General features: G+C 44.5%; 2 protein-coding genes across 2 annotated transcripts in view; both read right to left on the bottom strand.

The window, feature by feature from the left end:
* Positions 1 to 1,312: 1,312 nt before the first annotated feature.
* Positions 1,313 to 10,426, bottom strand: LOC112222420. Its single transcript, XM_024385224.2, has 9 exons — positions 10,300 to 10,426; positions 6,972 to 7,209; positions 6,833 to 6,852; positions 5,544 to 5,834; positions 5,261 to 5,415; positions 4,618 to 4,891; positions 3,615 to 3,716; positions 2,955 to 3,037; positions 1,313 to 2,384 (listed from the first exon to the last, which is right to left on the bottom strand). The coding sequence occupies exons 1-6, from the start codon at positions 10,424 to 10,426 to the stop codon at positions 4,814 to 4,816; spliced, it is 909 nt and encodes a 302-aa protein (XP_024240992.1). The 3' UTR covers positions 1,313 to 2,384; positions 2,955 to 3,037; positions 3,615 to 3,716; positions 4,618 to 4,813.
* The window catches only part of LOC112245614 (regulatory-associated protein of mTOR-like), a 184,045-nt gene continuing 179,139 nt past the window's right edge, over positions 8,538 to 13,443 (bottom strand). The window contains 4 exon segments of the mRNA XM_042302607.1: positions 8,538 to 11,565; positions 11,813 to 11,942; positions 12,224 to 12,340; positions 12,562 to 12,648. Of these exon segments, the coding sequence (XP_042158541.1) occupies positions 11,497 to 11,565; positions 11,813 to 11,942; positions 12,224 to 12,340; positions 12,562 to 12,648 (403 nt within the window). The 3' untranslated portion in view covers positions 8,538 to 11,496.

Below are 13,443 nucleotides of genomic sequence, written 5' to 3'. Positions count from 1 at the left end.
TGCGCGAGTGTGAGGTGCCCGCGTGCTTCGCGGTTTACCGGATCTTTCGCTGTCGTTCAGGCAGCAGATGACGCGCTGTCAGCCACTGACTTGTTATTCCCACTCGCCATCACTCACCGTTGTCATCAAACGGACTCATGCCAGCCACAAGTTCTGACTGAGCTCAATTGTCATGAAACGCAAATACAGCGATGAGTTTCTCTCTCTTTTATACAAACGTATAACGAGGAGCGCCCACAATGTGTTTTGTGTGTGAAAGTTCTTAATAATGAGACTCGCATAATGAACAAATTAATAAAACGACACGTCCTGACCAAACATCCACAACATGACGGTAAACCCAGGGAGTTCTTTCAGAACAGGGCAGAATGCTGCAGGAAACAGTGCTTCGACAGTGGAAGTCAGCTAGCAAGGCATTGTTGTCATTTTATAACAGGCGATAAGCAGTAATAAGGGAGTACTACCTAACTCATAGTAGTGGATGTGCGTTTCTCTTTCAAACAATCCCCTGGCCTTGTACACAGCTAATAGCTAACATTCCCCAAAGCAGGCTAGCTACTGATAGTGCAAATCTAAGTAACAGTACAGATGAAGATGAAAAATGCAGGCCTACTGTACATCCTACTGTAGAAATTATTTTTGAAAACTAGTCTAGGTTGGAACTGTTGCTGTTAAAATACAATAATAATTGTTATTTTTAACTGGAATAAACTGATTGAAACAAGATGCTTTTTAGGGCAAACACACTGTTCTGGGTTGCTCATCTACAGCAGGAAGTGGTCTCCTGCCTGACTGAGAAAGCAGTAGATGTTCTGGTCCAGCTTGGCACCACATACCTATGTGAGTCAGGGTTCTCAACTCTGACACTTATAAAACATGTACAGAAACAGTTTCAAGGCTGAGCTTGACCTCAGTGTTGTACTGTCAAAAACAGAGCCCAGAACAGACCTGCTCTCATTAGGACTGTGTGTGTTTTCTGGTCTACAGATGTGATCAATCACTTTATTCCAGTTCAGAATAAAAAAATATGTATTGTATTTTAACAAACAGTTCCAACCTAGACTTTCTTTCAACAATAATTTCTACAGCAATGTACAGTAGGCCTGATCATTTTTCATCTGTACTGTTACTTAGGGTTGCACTATCAAAAAGCCTGTGTGTGCGTTCTGATATTCGTCTGTGTGATGTTATCAATCCGTTTATTCCAGTTCAGAATGAAAATTAATTCATTATTGTATTTGAACAGCAACAGTTCCAACCTAGACAGGTATGTAAGAGTGTTTTAATGGGGGGAAATAAACATTAATACATATTTATATGTATATTTCGTTTAATTGTTATTTGTTTTAGGCATAAGGGCAATGACATGTACCCATGTATAGTTGCATATTTTCCTAAGCTTGGATCCCAGGAAAACACAGAAATTCTTATTTGGGTCCCAGGCTGAAGAAGTTTAAGAACCCCTGATCTACTCCGATTTGAAGTGGATCATAGCTTTCACCATGATTCACCTGGTCAGTCTGTGTCATGGAAAGAACGGGTGGTAATATTTGGTATACTCAGTGTAGCTACACAGCATTACAGACATTCATTGGTATCTCACCAAACAACATTTGCGCTATTGACACAATGCAAAAAAAAAAAAAAAAGTTTTATTCTAGAAGTGCCTCTAAAATAAATCAATTAACCAAACCCAAAATATATACACACATTTCTATTGATGATGGACTAGTGTACTGTATATACAGAATCAGATCTATGCATTTAGACACGCACACATTGTTTTTGGACAAACAGACTATTAGACAAATGGGCTAGTTCCATCATTCGATAGACATGCAGTCAGACAGACACATTGAGGTGAGAACACAGGACAAAGACAGTATGTTGATAATGACAGGAAAGTACATCTCTTCCAGACAGCAGCAGGAGAGGGAGCAATGGGGCCAGTTCAACTGTCTGTCACTGGGACTGATGTTGACATCAAGCCTCTTGGTGTCAACCATATTGTGTACACTACACCTGTACCTTCTGAAATTACATCTACAACATAAAAAAGTAGTAATATTTTCTCAAAGGAACACATTTTGGCCATTTTCCCCTCTCTAAAATGTCTGTGGGGATTTTTTTTGTTTGAGCCATTGATCCAATTGTTGTCATCCTTGGTTTTCCTCCCACATATCCCTTTATTGAACCAAGTGGTGCAAAATGTTTGTTCTTTTTTGGTTCAAACCAAAAAAGTCCCTCCCTCTGTGGGGTTTCTCTACACTGTTGCTGGGAGACTGTAGCTGATGATTGTTGCTGATGCCAGCAGGAAGTGATGCCACACTCTTGCGTCCCATTGGTCGCTCTTCCCTCCATTCCGTCAAAGGGTGGCGCTGCGTCTGTAATAAGATATGGCCACTCTCAACACCACAATCACTTCTGAACACAGCTGCCCTGTAGCTAGCTACATCCTGCAAACCACTGCAGAATCTGCACATCTAATGAGGCATGTTTGCTGAAGTAAAACATCAATTGTTAAGACCTGTATCGATTTGTATATAAGGAACTAAGCTAAATACACACACACACACACAGTAAGCCTCTCTGCCATGTCCTCTTTCATGCATTCTAAGTTGCACAGGATGTCTACAGCTGGACGGTAAGACAATGCATTTTTGTTCCTCTAACAGGAAAATATGAGAGGAGATGCAGAGAGTTAAGAAGTCACCTAAGGTCACCTCAGAGACCCCTATATGCACACCGTATGGGTGTCATGATATGGACTGACGTTAGGATGACAACTTCTGACACCAACATGCTACAAGCAGCTTGCATGCTAATGGCTAGCATGAAATGGAACACACGTATGGGGGGTGAGACAGACGTGGGCAGTTGAACGTCGGTTATGGTTCGAAGCATGACGATAGGTCAAGATGGAACACACAGGAGAGAGTAGGAAAACGGGCTACCTTTGGGCAGGTTATAAATCTCCACTGTGCTGTGGGTAAGACTCACTGTTAGAGAGTCATCTGATTTAGGGCTCGAAGGCTTTCTGAGAAATGGTGAACATAAAGTCAATGTTGGCAGTGACACAACAAGAGATCATTTCTTAATTCTAGGACCCTTAAAGCGCATTAAAGGGACAGTTAATTCATTAATGAAATCAAAGGGTGTTAAATGTTTTCAGATCACACCTAAAATGAAATGGTGCTTATCGTTCACATTTATTTGGGTTTGAGGCATATGGCCGGATCTACATAACAGATACCATGGGACATGGTTGAATCTCATCAATAGACCACTTTCAAGATCTGAAAACATCTGACAAGCTTTTCATTTTGGAGTGAACTATCCCTTTAAGGCCCATTGGCTGAGCTGTGTGTGGCAACATGGTGCTAGGCACTGACCAAAACCATTGGCACCAGCTAAAGCTATCATCCTAGATAGCCACTGTCACAGAAAACTACTTAGGAAATAAGCATTCCAGCTCACACTGACAGTTCAGTTGCGTTCTCTCTTTTACCTATACAATAAAGAGAAGGGGATGAGAGAGAGAGAGAAGAGACTATTCATACAAAGTCAGGCACCAGCAAAGGCCTGTATTTCTGGGGGACTGTAGGTCTCTCTACCTCTCTTGGAATTGTAGCACAGCACGCAGGCGAGGACCAGGACAGCCACCACTAGCAGACAGCAGGCCACGATAAAACATTTCTTCCACATGGCCATCTTCACTGTAGAGAGAGAGAGGAAGGAAGAGTGGGAGAGGTAGGGAGAGAGATGCAGGGAGAGGGGGGAGGTAGGCAGGGTGTTTGTGAGAGGAAAAGGGTAAAGGTTGAAAGACAGGGTGGGTGGAGATGAGGACAGGGTGGAGAGAGGGGACAGAGGATGGTTGAAAGAGAGAAAGAAAGTCAATCTTAAAGTTCAGAGTCAAATGTCCATCTGCTTCCTCCTCTTGGGGTCTGAACTTAAGTGTTTCCCTTCATTCCCCCTCTCCTCCTCATCCCCCCCATCTTCTGCCTTGCCACTGGAGCTGCCGTAGTGCCAATATGAGGGGAAGCAGGCTGGGTCTAATTGCTCTGGATAATGAGTGCTGGCCACGTCGTGCTGAGGAGTCACAACCCATGGGAGCCTAGCGCGTTGCCGCTAGCATCCGGATTGACTGTGCTCTCGCGTTAGCCGTCGGCACTAACCACACCACAGGACAGAGGGCAGAGTGGCTGCGGGGAATTTAGCGTGGCTCATGCTAATCAACGCCACAGCAGAGGAGCTCATTGGGGTTCGTTAATAGTGGGGTCAGATAACCTTGCTGGCAGGCACTGGGGTGGAGGGATCAGATCAGACGGAAGTCAACTTGTCAGTTGTCACTGAAGCAGCCCCAGAACAGTGTTGTGAGAAGAGCAAAACTGTCGCTGCTGGTCCAAAGAGGAGTCTTTCGTTTCTACACAAGTGGTGCTGTGAATGCAAATGAATCTAGACTGGTGCATCCAGTAAGAGCAGTAAATAAATGCGTGTCTATGGTGGAGTGTGTGGACACTCGCTGTGTGTGCTGTTTGCCTGTCTCTCAACCTATCGTGATAAGTAAAGCAGGGCCTTGCTCCATCTTCTCAGAGTGTGTGTGTGTGTAACTCTCACCATCTACGGTGACAGGCTGACTCTGGACCATGGTAGTGTAGTTGATGGCCTTGCAGTAGTAGGTGCCACTGTGCTCATTCCCCCCTCCCTTGATCCGGTGGGACGCGCTGGATTGGGTTGAGGTGGTGAACAGCGGCTACGTTCCCACTTCGGTATCACTTAGAGGTGACGGGCGGGAAACCTTCCACCCCATAGATCAGGTACATCTCATCTCCCTCTGTGACCCCCGACAGGTCTGGGGTGATGATGATGACTCCTGTATTGGACAGAGGTACTGGGAGAGGGGTATTTCTGATGGTTAAATAAGAAGTGTGCAATAATGCTACAATCCAATGAAGCATGGACGTGTTTAACGTTGTATACCATTCCACACTTCAACAGGCTCAGCTATGACTGCGGTGGTGTTTGTTGCTGACCAACGGTAAGACTGTCAGCAGTAAGACCCTGTAGTCACAGTGTAGCTTGTGGGCGCCAGCATTGTTGAATCACAGCCTAGTCTACACCTGGTTGGTCATAATAATATAACAATGTTAACTAGAAAAGTAAACGTGTGTGTGCTTGCTACTTGAAGTGTTGATGTTTGTGAAATAAGTTGTGGTGGGGGTAAAAAAAACCTTAGCAAGCACACCCAATATTAACACACATGGTTGGCGTTGACCATCTCATAAAGGTCCTTGGAGTCCTTGTAGAAGTAGGATACGATAGCGCCGGACTCCTCGGGGGCACAACACCAAACGGTCACCTCCTCTCCCTTGCTGAACACACGCTTGTCGACGCTGAGGACTGGCGTCTGCAGGCCTGGGCACGAGTACGAGTGAAAGCGAAGCAGTCACACAGATAAAAAAAAATCACATGCCATAGACAGAGTTATGCTTAACTTGCAAGCTTTTCAGTTCACAACAGAGAAGAGTTGACAGAGTACTAACCTGTCACAGTCAGTTTCTCAGAGTTGCTGCTTAGCTCCTTGCCCTGTATGTTCACCTTGCATTCGTACTTCCCAGTGTTTGCCACTCTGGCCATGCGCAGAGAGTAGAGGAGGTCCTCTGTCGTGGTGGTGCTCCTCGTGTACACCACGGTGTTGTCCTTGTAGATGGTGTATTCACGGTTCAGGAGCCAAGAGCTGCTGACTAAGGCCTGGCAGCGTACCATCACATTGGTACCTTGGGAGACGGCGTTGCTGGGCTCGAGAGTCAGATTGACACTTCGGATTGTGAACACTGGAGAAATAACTCAACGTCAATGCTCTGACCGATCAAAAGTTCTAGAAAACAAGCCTTTGTGATCTTATTCGAAAGCACATTATTTAGTGAATTCACACTTGGTAGTGACATTAATCTTTTCACTGAGGCCAAAAAATATATCCCCATAGTAAGAGAACAGTGCAATAAAACACAGTGCTATATAGCTAGTCATCTTCCAGTTCCAAGATACTCAGGAGATGAAATCACTCACACCAATGAATTGGATATAAACACAGACCCTCAACAAAAACAACATAAGTCGTCCTTTGATTCAGTGCATGCTGATAGCATGCACTGTTTTCCCACATTTGTCCTCCACAGAGTACTTCTTTAGATAAAGGGCCCTCCCAGTGGGGTCTAGTGCGGAGCGGACATTCCTCTGCCAGGTCCCCCCCCCCCTATCCTAACAGGAAGAGGCGGCGGCGTGTGACACTGCTAACACGAGTTTCCAAAGCCTTCCACAACTTATCCAGTGTCTCGTACTCCAAAAGTGTGAAAACACTGTAAAGACAAGATCCAGGAACCATTCTCATAGGATTTCCAGTGTGTCACAGTTTTAGCTGTGTTAATACTATGATTAGGGTATATCAGTCACCTCTCAGTATAAGATATGTTTCAGTAAAACAAGTCCATAGCATTAGAAAGTAGATAAGCAAGATCGTCCAGTCCCAAAGCACACAATCTATGAATACACAAACCAAGAAGTAGATAAGCAAGATCGTCCAGTCCCAAAGCACACAATCTATGAATACACAAACCAAGAAGTAGATAAGCAAGAACGTCCAGTCCCAAAGCACACAATCTATGAATACACAAACCTTCACAGAGAGAACCAAAACAATAGCTTAATACATACCACTCCAAAAGAAAAACCTGAAATACACAGAGTTCCCCGGTTTTGCAAACTGCATTCACTGCACTCTTGACTATCCTATTTTAAGAATCTCTTCAAGAACACTTTAATATATACATGCCTGTGATTCCGCCACTTGGCCTGGATGGAACAGGAGGGGGAAAAAAACACTACATCAACGTAAAGAAAATCCATACTTCCTTATTTCCCCACCCAACCCAAAACCCTCCCAGAGGGAGATTATCATCAAACTTCCTTACAGGTGGGGAGGAGAACAGAGGTTAGCAGTAGTAGTTGGGTGATCATCCTGAGTGAGGGCTGTTGGGGCTCCCACATCGGTGGTGGTTGTCCTGGGCTGATGCGACTGGGGGGATAGTAGTGGGATGGGAGGAGAGGACAGGGGAGGTGCTCTACCTCGGCCACAGAGTGGGCCGCTGGTTATCACAGCGAGCAGAGCCCTCGACTTGGCTTCATTTTCCAGGAAGTGACTGTTGTTTCCTCAGGATGTGGGAGCTGCTGGAACTTTGCTGTTTTGAAATGTTCTCTTTCTGGGCTGTGTGTGTAGTCATAGACACTGCTCAGCATGCTTAGGGTGCAGTAGGAAGGAGCTAACCTTTGCCCCCCCCAAGTGTCTGGGCCTCTACAGGTACTATGGGGTAACATGAAGTGGGGCACCCTTGCTTCTGTGCTCAGGAGAGCCTGTTTCCTGAGGGTAGGATATCACATTGTGCTCGTTCATTACAGTTTACACCGTTGTAAATCCCAGCATGCCCTTCAAAGCTGTCAAACTACTGTTAGCTTAAGCTCCTAGTTAAGATTTTGTTTGTTTTAACTTCTACTGAGCTACCTACCGCCAGACATATTATACCTTATTGGATGAACTTATTTGAACAAAATAAACAGTTTTACTATGATATACCACTCTTACCTTTGTACCAATATGAAATAAAAAATCATATTAAAATGTATGCACTCACTACTGTAAGTCACTTTGGTTAAAAGTATCTGCTAAATGACAAAAATGTAAATGTACATTTCTTAAGGGCAGGGTAAGTTACTTTCTAAATGTAATCCGTTATGGTTACCTGTCCAAAATTGTAAAAAGTAACTACATTTTTGGTTTACCATAACGCCAACGTAATCGTATTACTTACTTTTGGATTAGTTTCCCTTTAAGAGGCATAAACTTGAATGTCATTGAGAAAACAGAAAGGGGTCCCTGTATTTTTTTCACTCCAGAACCAGCAACCTCTTTATACCCCCTTAAGCAGGGTTGGGGACTAACTGATTACATGTAATTTGATTACAAAACAAACTAATCTTTTACACTACCAGCAAAATAATAATCAGATTACAGACACTTTTGAAAAACTAGATTACTTATTGGATTACTTTTAAATTCACTTTACAATTTTTCCTGAGATTCAGTTGGGCAAGACAGTGCGAGACTGGATTTATCTTAGCTCCTGCCCTGCCTCCAGTTAAGGCACACTTATCTGTACCTCCAGACCAGTAGGATTCTATTGCATGTCTAAACTCAGATAGGGGACTGCTAGTTGGCAAGTATCATTGGTTGTTATCAATTAAACTGTCTCTCTTTATACTGAGGCTTTCTTGACCTTTAACCATAGACAAACCAATGTCACGGCAAACAGAGAAACAGTTAACAAAGTTAAGGCCTCTATTCAATGCATCTCGCTGAAGTGTTACAGATTGTACGATAGACATGTGAAGGTCATATCCTATTGAGCCGAGATATGCAGCATTTGGTGAATGGTGAATGCAGTGTCAGCTAAAGTAGAAACATTGCCATATAATTTCAATCGCTCTGTGACTTCCACGATAGGGATTGAATAAAGCCCTAAATCTGATTTTATTCAGAACATTCATGAAATACCAAACAAATAAATACAAGGATTCAGAATGAAAAACAAAAACAAAAAGGTAGCAAGCAGCACCTCGAATCTCAGGCTTAATTAAGTCCATGAAAAATATTTGAATCATCTCTTTGCTATGAAATTCATACCAGGACTGATTTTCACAGACACTCATTTTTTTTAAGCGGTCTGGGTGAGAAGGAAAATATGCCTGATAAAAAAGTAATATTCATTTTTTTAAACATTCCTGATCAACCGATATGGTAATGACACGAATATTGTGACGCAATAGCAGATACATTTGTCTTACACAATACATGTAGAACTTCATAATGAGAGCATGAACATTAACACAAACATGAAAACACACACCAACAACAAAAAACACCAGGAAAACTAGTGTTGTTGTGTATTTGGTTTATTTTACTGACTTCATCTCCTGCCCTATAAACCAGTCAGCAAAGCAGTCTTCCGTCACAGAGAAACACCCGATTGCTTTCATTTCTCCTAAAGTATTCAAAGTTTATTTTTGTTTCCATATCTAAAATGTTAAAACTCAAAGCAGGATATCTAGAGATGTGATTCTGAGCATGGCTGAAAGACAGCGTTGTGGGGTTTTGCTGTAGGTGTCAGTGAAAGCAGTGGAGGCTGCAGTACCTCCTCCGTACCCTAGAGGGTGAGCTACTGAGCGTAGTGGGGCTTTGTTATGACCGCGAGCGCAGCCGCTTCTACAGAATGCATGGCATGTGTTACCAGTTACCCTGCCCGATTCAGTCCACAGGCAAAGCATTATTGTCCATTCCTTTCTAGGGTGATAGCCAAGCTGAGGACTTTTAGAGGCAAAAAGGTGACGGTAGCATCCATGGGGGAGTACTGTATGAGGAGAGACACCGTGTGGGTGAGAGCGTCTGTGAAAGGGGGAGAAACAGTCCTCTCTCATCTCTCCATCCCACTGAGGTCCAAGGCAAACAAACACCAGCAAATTAAAAATATAAAATCACAAAAAAACTGAGCAAAAAAATAATAATAATTCAAAGAAAAACAGGAAGGTAATACAGAGCAAACCCAAAAAGCGACCCCTAATAGAGGCACATTAATTGCGATACCGCACTTGGAGCGAGTGTTGACCAGAGGGGTAACCCTTGTTAAAAAAAAGAAAGGCACCTCAGGACTCACTGAACTGATTTTGACCTTCTTAGTTCGTCACATCAAGAGTAACACCAGACGTTGTGGCAGTCAAACCTCTGTGCGTCTACCATGCAGAGACATTGTGGTATTATGTGGCTCATGAGGTACCTGAGCTAGTGTTGGAGGTTGACAGAAGGAGCTGTGGCTTTTGACAACAAGGACACTGAACTGAAGTGCTATGGATCGTTACTGTGTATTTACCAGTGGTGTGCAAGTCTGAAGTCACTCCTCTTTTTCGACCCAACTTCTATCACAATCTTCTTGAAACTCCTTTTCTGCTAAAGAACCCAAACACGGCTGGCAAATAAAACCAAGGTTAAAAGAAAAAAAACTAAGATAGAAGAAAATTGCCGTAGACATTTCTCCAAAAAGGGTAGCGGATAGCAGGGTGGAGGTTGGTAGTTGGCACACAGGGGAAAGGGCTGCCTAGGGCTGGTGTGTGTGTTTCTGGGGACAGTCCATACACAGTTTATAAAGTCCTCATAAGCCTGTGTGCGAGAATGCAGCAAAGTAGCAGCAGAACCCCATTCCCTCGTCCCCATTGGTGTCAATGGGGACGAGGGGATGCAGTGGGCGCTGTGTTGCTTCTCATCCAGCGCAGGGTGCTTCTGGCTGGGGTTAGGTCTGTAGGAAAGACTGTGGATGGGCATGGGTCAAGCAGGCCTCAGCCAGAGCTCTGGAACTGATACTCCAGGACCCCAGCAAACTGCTCTGTGTCTTCCAGTGCTGGGGCTCCTCAGGCGGGTATGGCTCAGCTGATGAGTGGGGGAGTCTGGAGCTAGAGCAGCAGAAGCTTGGAGGCTGTAGAGAGCTCCTAGCTAATTCCTTATTGCTTTGCAGGTAGGGCAGACAAGTAGCATCAGTCTTGGGATTAGAGCTGAGCAGTAGTCACCCATTGCGCTAGGGACATGGGGTCAGCCTTTGGGCATAGGACAATGGAGATGAATGGCAAAGGTTGGTGAGGTTAGCACAATTGGGTGATGGTGCATGGATGCAAGGTCTGGTTAGTCCTGCAGTATAGCATGGTAGTGGACATCTGTATGGGCATCGGTTTGTGTCCAAGGCTGTGGGCCGGCCCACTTTGGGCTCATCTGTGCTCTGTTCTACATTTCACTTTCTCTCAGATGTGCCCCGTCTGTCAAAGTGCCTGGCCGTTTCAGAGGAAAAGCCTGTAGTCCACCATCTTGTACGCGAACAGTGAGAGAAAGTCTATTAGCTACAGCGGGGGGGGGGCTTTCAATAAGGGTTGTGCAGGCGTCCGTGAGCCACGCCTTTCAGGTTCAGAGACGTGTGAGAGAGAGGGAATTGTCTATCTCTCGATAGCCTCTTGACCCCGATGCATAGAGGTCAAAGAAAGGTAATGTAGAGGTCACTCAGAGTTCATTCAGGTAGCGACACCGCCTGTCTCCCCCAGCCAAGGCTGGAACCTTTAAAATAAACCTATTATTCATCTCTGTATACACGTAATTAAATATACACGCTCCTCAGCACTGCCAAGTCTACAATCAATAGCTTCATAATAAGAATATGAATAAAACGATCAAGAATAATCAGATAATCCGTCAACATCATAACACGAGTTTGTCAGCAGCCATCACTATAGAACATTCAGGGGTGGTAACAATGGCATATGTACATTAGAAGTCATTTACATCCTGGCTCTGAGGGTGAGAGGTCAGGGGTCAAAGGTAAAGTTCAAGGGGGGGTTGATGCTGAGGGGTTATCTGAGCCTCTTCTCCGCTGAGTAGATGGACATGTAGTAGTCGTTGCTGCCCACCGCCAGGTGGGGCTGTTGGGACACAGGGAGAAAGAAAGAGAATATAATGGACTCAAAGACAGGTGTAAAAACATTCATTTTCCAAACCATTTAGTGTAATTAGGTGTGATGAAAAGACAGGTTTTGCAGAGTATAGTTTAAGAGACATTGGGATAACTCATTGTACCCACGCAACTTATTCACCCAAATCGTAGTTCCCATGTTACGTTATCTAGTTGAGATTCAGACTACTATGAAGAGTGTAAGAATGGCATAGTACCCAGTAGGGATGGAAGGCCAAACAGCTGATAGCCCCTATCCTTTGGCCCATGAAACCATCATAATACTTGATGTTGCTGATCACGTCACCGTTGGAGTTGTACACGGCTATGAACTGGTTCATCGATCCACTGGGAGAGGATGGAGAGAACGAGAGAAAAGGAAAGAGTGAGAAATTAGTTTCATAGCTGCCATACCAAATGTAGCAAACGTTGAAATCGTTAGACCGTCTCCCACCTTTCAACCGTTGATATAGTATTGACCACATTTAATTCCTTAAAGTGAGTTTAGACCATAGAGTTTGATAGAGGGTTAAAAAAATGGGTTATATCTGGAGTCCTCTGTCGAACTCTATGGTTTAGACCATTTATGAAGGCCCTTCCTGCCGCGTGCCGTAAACCTGTGAACTCACCAGGCGAACAGGTTGGCCTGTGGATGGATGTCCAGCGCCGTTAACCCCTTCACCGTCTGCAGCACGTTCACAGAGTCCGGCGACCGCAGCTCGAAGAACCGCACGTCTCCATCGACACTGAGGAGGAGGATGAAGGAGTCCAAACAGTACATGACATGTCATCACATCCATTTAGATCTACAGGAAGTAGGGCCGCTGGTCTTGGACCGAGCCACAGACAGCGAGAGAACTAGAGCGTGTGAGAGAGTCAAGAATAGTAGTATGGCCAAATCTGGACACCGACAGTCACATAAATATTCCATCAACCAACCATTCAATCACTCATCAACGAGCACTACCTGACACTAATGATTTTGCCGTCCGTCTGCTTCTGCAGGTGGGCCTTGACCACCCAGGACGAGTGTTCCCTGTATGTCATCACACGACTGTGGGGAGACACAGAGGAAAAGCATCATCAACTTCAGTCCACCTACAACCATGTTGTTGTTCACAGGAGAGACAGAGGCAGATGTGAAAAGTAAGCAGCGTGAGTGGATGGACTCCAACATAGTTCATCAACATGCAAGACGCCACAAGGTGTAAAAGTGAAGGGTGTATGAGAATTTAAAGCAGTGCCGTCGTGTTGATCTGAGTTATCAATCAATCAAATGTATTTATAAAGCCCCACTTTGTGACATCAGCAGATGTCACAAAGTGCTATACAGAAACTCAGCCTAAAACCCCAAACAGTAAGCAAGGCTGTATTGTGTGTATATGGCCACTGGGTGTCACCATAAGTACATGAGTATAAGCACTATTGGACAGCCCGTCTCCACGGTAACAGCATCCTTGAGTGACAAGACACTGTGATTGAAGATTGAGGAGGTAGTTGCCCCTAAGCACAGATCTAGGCTCTAGATGACCTAACCTCAAATCCTAGCTTTAAGAAGCAGAAAACAAACCTGACTCTGGGCCAGCAGTAAGAATCAATCAGAAAGCAAAAGTGAGGACCAAAACCTATCCCTGTTACCTTGGCGAAAATAGTTACAAACTCTGTAAGAGTGTGCATGATTGTGTGTTCGCCTGAGTGTGTATGCGATGTGTGTGTTTGCTTAGCCCTCTACTGGTTTTAAAGGAGAGCACAAAGGGAAAGGGTTCGACAGTCTCAGTGCCTGAGGGGAAGCTCTTAAATTAACATTAGTTAAAGATTTATGGGACACTACGGCTTAATTGCCCTGTTT

This window comes from Oncorhynchus tshawytscha, linkage group LG02, assembly GCF_018296145.1.
Source record: "Oncorhynchus tshawytscha isolate Ot180627B linkage group LG02, Otsh_v2.0, whole genome shotgun sequence".
Lineage (NCBI taxonomy): Eukaryota > Metazoa > Chordata > Actinopteri > Salmoniformes > Salmonidae > Oncorhynchus > Oncorhynchus tshawytscha.
This window is presented reverse-complemented; position numbering and strand designations above follow the sequence as displayed.